This window comes from Microtus ochrogaster, chromosome 16 (assembly GCF_000317375.1).
Source record: "Microtus ochrogaster isolate Prairie Vole_2 chromosome 16, MicOch1.0, whole genome shotgun sequence".
In the NCBI taxonomy this organism is placed as follows: Eukaryota; Metazoa; Chordata; class Mammalia; order Rodentia; family Cricetidae; genus Microtus; species Microtus ochrogaster.
Window position 1 is genome coordinate 16,232,889 of NC_022018.1, and position 7,942 is coordinate 16,240,830.

General features: G+C 45.3%; 1 protein-coding gene across 1 annotated transcript in view; it reads right to left on the minus strand.

Annotated features, from left to right (window-relative positions):
* Positions 1-5,063, minus strand: part of LOC101994973 (putative ankyrin repeat domain-containing protein 19) — an 89,294-nt gene extending 84,231 nt beyond the window's left edge. Inside the window, exons 1-2 of the mRNA XM_026783102.1 lie at positions 4,894-5,063; positions 1,553-1,618 (exon numbers count right to left, since the gene is read on the minus strand). Of these exons, the coding sequence (XP_026638903.1) occupies positions 1,553-1,618; positions 4,894-5,063 (236 nt within the window). The remainder of the gene's footprint in view (positions 1-1,552; positions 1,619-4,893) is intronic.
* Positions 5,064-7,942: the final 2,879 nt, after the last annotated feature.

The window sequence follows — 7,942 nt, forward strand, 5'->3', positions numbered from 1 at the left end:
CTCTTTTTTGTTGTTGTGAAAAGTTTTTAATAATTAAATACTTAAATATCACATTCCCCAGATCTCTGAGCAATTGAGGGCTGTTTATCAGGTATATAGTATATATAGTATAGAATTTGTTTGGAAAGTTGGGTCTGAGCTTGACCACACTGGCTCTCAGCAGGTGAGATTTACATTTGTAAAAAGGCAGAAAGAGGGAAAAAACTGCTTGTAATATAAGGTTAGTGGCAGAACTGACAATGATAGAGAACAGCTTAAGAGACTTAAAGGTACATAGCAGTCTAAAATATAAGACTCATGTTTTGTAGTCTGAAATGAGATGTAATAAACAATTATTATACATAGAAGGAGTGAACAAGAATTGGGCAACATGGACGCCTCTGGTGCAATATTGTTTAACAGAGTTAATAAGAGGATTTTAGTGAAAACAGGGTGAGAAGGCAGGGTGAAACTGTGAGTAAAACTGGGAGAGTGCGGTCACGTGACCTGGCCCTCAGCCAAGATGGCGGAAAAAGTCACCTGACCCATCTGGCCCTCAGCCAAGATGGCGACCACGTGTAGTCTGCCCTGTTGGAGAGCTGCCGTGCCATAGCAAAAGCCGCAGAGGGGAGGGGCAAAAGGCTGGAACCAAAAAAGCCGGGGAGCTGGTTGCTATCCAGAGCCAAAATCGTGAAAACCTGCATACTGAAAGACCCCCACACAGACAGCTTAAGCTAACAGCAGCAGTAACGCCATTTTGCAAGGCTTGAACTCTTAAACAATATAATTAGAAGTAGGGCAGGGAAGTTCAGTCTAGGGACAAGGGCGTTAGGCCTGACAGGATATCTGCGGTCGCTCACCTGGGGTGCCAGCAAGGGACGTAGGGCTCAGAAAAACAGTCTGTACCCTAGATAAAAGCCAAGCCAGCATGCATATCTGATTTCCCAGAAACCACCTAACTAACCCCAATTTGCACCTGGCCTCCTCCGAGTTGCCCAATCCCAGCCCTGTTACCATGCATCTTGCTTCTGTAGCGTGGCTTCTGCTCCCCTACCCTATAAAAGCCCACCGCCCCAGCCTGGAGGCGTGCTAGTCCTCCGAGTGACTAAGACGCCCCAGGTACCTGTGTATCTGAATAAACCTCTTGCTGTTTGCATCCGTACCAGTGTCTCGCTGTTCCTTGGGAAGGGTCTCCCCAGATTGAAAGGCAGCCCACCTAGGGGGTCTTTCACATACGAACACCCAGGACCACGTGGAAAAGAGTCCTTTGTCCACCGGTGGGGTGTTATGGCCTAGCTGGATTCTGGCGACCCAGAAACCAGGAAGGCTGCGCAGCTCCGAGCAGCGCTTAACCGTAACCGTCCGTCGAGAGAAGAGAAAAAGGAAAGAAAGGAAATGGAAAGAAAAGATAAAGAAGCTGGGGACCCGGTCCCCAGTCGAATGCACTGCATGGGAATGTGCGGTGCTAACGTGCGGGCGGACCAGCCCCTAGGACCGATCCAAACACGGCACTGGCAAGGGAAAGCAATCGCAGCAGAATGAAAGTGACCGTAGCAGAACAGGAGACACTCACCGATGGAAGAGCCGATTGAAGCAATTAGGGAAGTTGGCGAAGTGGAAAAGAACCCGGTTCGGGAGTCACGTGGCACCAATCTTATTCCTAAAACGATCCCCACGCGGGCTGGCGGAGCCCGCCATGAGAAAAGCGGCTACAGTTTCCCACCAGCGGGAGGGCATGCTCCGCGTGGGTGGTGGTGGCGGGTAACAGACACATAGACACAAAAGATAGGCACAAAGGTAACATATTTATTACAGGAAAGAGGAAGGGGCGGGGAGAAAAGGAGAAAAGAGAGGAGGCAAAGCCGTGTGTACACCGGGAGAGAAAACAGGGAGAGAGAGCGATGGCGGGCGGAGGTCAGAGAAAAAATAAAAAAGGAGTGGGCGTGGCTAGGGCAGGGACCGAAAGAATAACAGTCACCTTTATAGGTTCCGGTCCATTTGCTCCAGAAACCAGGGTCCACATCTGTCAAATCCAGCACTCTGATCTCCCCTTCTGGGGCAAGCCTCCTCTGTAATCAGCACATCTAGTCCACCAAGCAGAGCCTTCAAAGTCTCCTTCAGGTGTGGGGTCTTCATTGGGGCTCCTCCAGGAAGGCATGTGAACGGCCAGGCAGGTACCATGGCCAGCAGGATGTTGGTATGATTGTTCCTGAAACAAATGTTGCTGGGAACAGCAAGCAGGGCAAGCCCAGCACAGCAGAAATGGCCAAGGCCTCGTTCTTCAGTAGGCTCTATCTCAAGCTGCTGGAGTGTTGGTGGGGCTTGGACACAAGTGAGAGGCTCTAAATCCAGGCAGGGGCACGTTGTAGCTCCAGGCTCTGAGACTCTGAGGAGGAGGATCTTTTGAGAGAAGGCCAAACTGAATTCTGGAGATGAGAGCTGTCTGGCTCAGGGGAAGGTCCTGCACGACATTGCATCCATGCCTCCAGCTTTTAGAGTCTTTACATACCCCGTGCCCCTTCTGCAAAGGTCCTTGAGCCTTGCAGGGGAGACGTAGATGTCTGACTCCAGCGAGGTACCAAGCCTTCATGTTCTTGGGTCACTTGTCTCTGGAATGCTGCTGTTCATGAGATCCAGGGGCATTACTCCTGCCACAAAGCAAAATAAATGAAACTATTTTAATTTATCGTTGACCTTTACTGAATAACCCAATTGCTCCACCTTGCCTTCAGGCCCTGGCATGCTGTTTTCCATCTGATTCATCTCACTGATGGAGTTTTCCACTGATTTTTTTTATGACTTCTTGAATTTTTCATTTCCAGCTGTAAGTTTGCCATTTCTTCAGTAATTCTGTGTCCCCACTGAATTCTGCTTTGCATTGACTTTCTCTGCCATTTGTCTGTTTGTGTTGTTGGGATATGTTCGTGTCATCTTTGAGCTGTTGGAGCTTGGCTGTAATCATCCTTCTGAATTCTTCATCTTCATCTGAATTCTTCAATTCTTCGGATTGTTCTCCCAGGCTCTTATTGGGGTGGCTTATTATGAGTCTAGTAACTTTTGGAGCAGATATGCTCCTTGACTTTTAATGTTATTTTTGTTTCATCTGTGGAACTTATGTGTATGAGCTAGCTAGCAAAGTGACAGTGTGGGCCAGTGGTGGCTGCTGGCTTGTCAGCACTGGGACCTAAAGGAACTGCAGAAGTGTGGGCCAGCACAGGGACACATTCTGTTGACATAATCCCTACTTTCATCAGGTGATTCTGTCCTTGCCACTGGACAGGTGACTTGGGTTTCAACTTAATTTTTTTTTTATGACCTTGGGTGAAATTTTTAGGTTAAAGAATCTTTCCTTCTGTAAGTGACCAGAAGGAAAATTCATACTTTCAAGATGCAAAGAGAAATTAATTCATTCTGCCCCTGTAACACACCCACACTTCTCCCTTTTACACGCCTCTTAGTATATGAGCCCAATGACCTGGCAAGATTTAGAATTACACTGGTCAAATTAGAGAGCCTTTGGAGTCCCCTGAACTAGTGTGAACACTTGCAGTAAGCTGGTTTTAGAGCAGACAGTGGTCAGGGGACTTGATTTCAGTGGAATGCAGAAGCATTCAAACCCAGATCAGAAGAGACTGTCTCCAGCTGAACAGTAGCCAGTGTCTTTAAAATGACGTGTCTTCCAGAGCTGCCCTCCCACGGTGCCTTCCACTCCCAAGGCGCTTTTCCTCCTACTGGCCTCTGCTCCATTGCTTCTCCTTTTCCGTCACCTCCTTCTCCTATCCTGCTCTTTCTCTTCCTCCTCCTCCCTCTGCAGCTGCTGTACACCATCACATTTTCAAGCTGCAGTGTTTCAAGGGCCTACACTCTCCCTCCTCCGGCATCTGCACTGTCATCTTAATGGTAGATCTAGTAGACACTCAAAATACACACATCCCCTTCTCCTGAAAGGGTAACATTTCTAAATAAAGTATTTAGAGAAAATAAAAACAACTACAACAACCAAAACACTTGGATTCACATTTCAATAAATCATCTCTAAATGAGCCGGGCGGTGGTGGCGCATGCCTTTAATCCCAGCACTCGGGAGGCAGAGGCAGGCGGATCTCTGGGAGTTCAAGGCCAGCCTGGTCTACAAGAGCTAGTTCCAGGACAGGCACCAAAGCTACAGAGAAACCTTGTCTAGAAAAACCAAAAAAAAAAAAATCATCTCTAAATGAATATATACCATTTCCCATAATACTTAAATTCTTCATGCTAAAATGGCAGGTGGTAAAGAACAGCAGCTAGCCACCTAAGGGCTGTTAACATCATCATACAGCAGCTTCCTGTCACTCCTAACTTCCTTGCCCTCCTGCCCATGCCAAAAAAACCATTGACAGCAGTATGCTATTGTGGCCAGTGCACGTCCCTTCAATATTCATGTGAACTCTCTTAGGCAAAGATTTTGTCTCCACTTGAGCCAACTACCACCAAATTTGAGCTGGCATGCCCAGGAACCATATTCAAATCCCTGCTTATTCTCACGTCTGAACTGGTAGATGCAGCATTTTATTTTATTTTTGGTTATCAATACTCCCAAAACACATCGGCGACTCTGCACCATACATCAGGTCCACTAAACTTACGTGAGTACAGCCTTTCAAGACAATTAGCACTAAAAAAGTAAACCTTCCTGGAGATAAACTCCAACCTTGCCAGATTCACTTAAATACTCAAAGAGTCTAACGCCTCCAAAAAAAGAGGTAATGGGATTGATCCTATAGGATTGTACTGAGCAAAAAGAATGTGTGCTTGGCAAAGACAAGACTTGCCATAAGGAAGATACGCCATCCACAAATTCCCTAACATGCCACATTCTCACCCTCTCTGAGTGTGTTTCAGGAATGTCTACATGTGCCTCATGCCCCCAAGTACAAGAAGGCCTTTTCTGACAAATAGGGCATTCTCTTCGTAACACAGAATGTCTTTATCCCATCAGAAAGACGCAGCCCCAGGGAGCACATCTTCATCCCACAGGAAAGACGCAGCACCGGGGAGACCACAGTGTGCTCTATTCTCCAGCACCTTACTCCTTGGCTGACCATTTCGTTACTGACACAGCTGGCCTCAAGCTCCTGTGGTACTGAAGATAACCTTGAACTCCTTCCTAATCCTCCTGCCTCCACCTCCCAAGTGCTGGGATTGCAGGAAATGTGTCACCACATCTTAAATAGCAAAATTTTAAAATAAATCTCCCAAGTATGGAAGCACACATCTATAACCCTAATACTTAAATGGCAGAAGCAGGCAGATCACAGCAATTGCAAGAGCATCCTGGTTTACATAAGGAGTTCCAAGCCAGCCTGGGTCTGTCTCCAAACAACACCCATCTCCAAAACTGATATTCTCAACCTGTGGGTCACGATCCATTAATGGTCACATGACCCTGTCACAGGGTCGTTTATCATCACTTAGTATCCTGTATATTAGATATTTACATTCTGATTCATAACAGTAGCAAAGTTACAGTCATGAAGTAACAATGAAAATAATTTTGTAGTTGGGGGGTCACGACAATGTGGGAAACTGCACTAAAAGGTCGAAGCATTAGGAAAATTGAGATAATTTTATTTTGAAAAATTTTAAAGTAACATAGACATTTACACCAAGCCAGCCTGAGAGAGACTCCCAGGACTGGAGGGGACATCCCAGAAGGTTGTAGTTTTCTTTGTAGAAAGATCTATCCATAGCTCGTGGGTGGACAAGAGGGGATGACACCCAGCGAGTCAAGGAGACTCACGTTGGAGAATCCCCATACTGTTTTCCTCACAGATTCAGTAAATCGCTGCTCAGATCTCGTTCTTGTTTATAACTTTAAGTCCAGTGTGCTATGCAATCGGTCTTCAAGTTCATTATTCAGCTGTTCTTCCTGCCGACCCCAGCCTCCAATTCCTTCCACAGGCAAATGGAAAAGATTCAGCACAAACGGTTCCTTCGCTGAAAGGATGTGTTTGTCACCTTTCCAGATAGTGGACAAGCTTATTATGTATTTTTTCAAGGAAACAAAATCTCTGTGAGGAGAAAAAATGGTTTTTCAATTTCATTACAGTTTTCATGCAGAGCCAACCACCTAAACAGAATGGCAGTTTAACTTCTTTAATAATAGTATGGCTCCCTCTAGCGGTCAGTTTTCAAATTTTAGTAGAATTCCATTACACGTTCCCCTTTGCCGGGCGATGGTGGCGCATGCCTTTAATCCCAGCACTCGGGAGGCAGAGTCAGGTGGATCTCTGTGAGTTCGAGACCAGCCTGGTCTACAGAGCTAGTTCCAGGACAGGCTCCAAAGCCACAGAGAAACCCTGTCTCGAAAAACAAAAAAAACAAAACAAAACAAAAAAAAAGAACAAAACAAGCCATTTTAGAAATCAGTATAGCAGTTTCTCAAAAAATTAGGAATCAATCTACCTTAAAACTCAGCAATATCACTCTTGGGTATATACCCAAAGGATGCAAACCTATAGCCCAAAGACATTTGCTCAACTATGTTCATAGCAGTATTATTCATAATAACCAGAACCTGGAAACAACCTAGATGTCCCTCAACCAAAGAATGGATAAAGATTATGTGGTACATTTACACAGTGGAATACTACTCAGTAGTAAAAAAACAATGACATCTTGAAATTTGCAGGCAAATGGATGGAACTAAAAAAATCCTGAGGTAAGACTCACAGAAAGACAAACACAGTATGTGCTCACTCATAAGTGGATATTAGACATAAAGCAAAGAATAACGAGCCTGGAGTCCACAATCCCAGAGAAGACAGGAAACAAGGAGAACCCTAAGATCCCTGCCCCCCACAAGGGGAAGTAGACAAGATCTCCTGGGTGAATTGGCAGTGCCAGGGAAGGGTGGTAGGAAGGAGAGAGAGGATCAGAAAGATCAAACTGGGTAAAGAACAGAGGGGGAGAATAAGGTAAGAGATACCTTGAAAGATGGAGCCATTGTGGGGTTAGTGAGAAACCAGGCCCTGGGGAAACTCCCAGGAAACCACAGGATGACCCCAGCTAAGAATCTAAGCAATAGTGGAGAGGGCACCTAAACTGCCCTTCCCCTGTAGTCAGGTTGATGACATTCAGTGATACCCACAGAAACAGCTGACTCAAGCTAATGAGAACTCACTGACCTCAGACTGACAGCTTGGGAACCAGCATCAGCCTGAATTGGGCCCTCTGGATATGGGTGACAGTTGTGTGGCATGGGCAGTGTGTGGCCACTAGCAGTGGAGCCAGTATTTATCCTTAATGCATGAACTGGATCTTTGGAGTCCATTCCATATGAAGGGATACCTTGCTCAGCCTAGACACAGGGGGAGGGCCTTGGTCCTGCCTTAAGTGACAGACCTTGTTGACTTCCCATGGGAGGCTGAACCCTCTCTGGGGATTGGATGGGAAGGGGCAGAGAGGGATCTGAGATAGGTATGTAAAATAAGATTGTTTAAAAACTTAAAGTAAATGAAATAAAAACACAAAACAGTCATTTTACATAGAAAATCTTAGACTCTAAGCCTTAGAGGAAAATGATTAGAGTTGGGTTTTGGTAAAAGCTATTTTAGCAAACATTACATTTAATTTTTATTTTAATTACTGGCTTTTGTAAATAGAGCTAAATTAACCAAATAAAAACATAGGGCTTCCAGGAAATTTTAAAACTCAGATAAAAAAAAAAACAGGGGCAGGGAGCTGGAGAGATGGCTCAGTGGTTAAGAGCACTGCCTGCTCTTCCAAAGGTCCAGTGTTCAATTCCCAGCAACCACATGGTGGCTCACAACCATCTGTAAAGAGATCTGGTGCCCTCTTTTGGCTTGCAGGCATACACACAGACAGAATATTGTATACATAATAAATAAATAAATCTAAAAATATCGGGGGCATAAAAATGTCTTGAATACACAAATCTGATATCCATTTTTATATATTTATG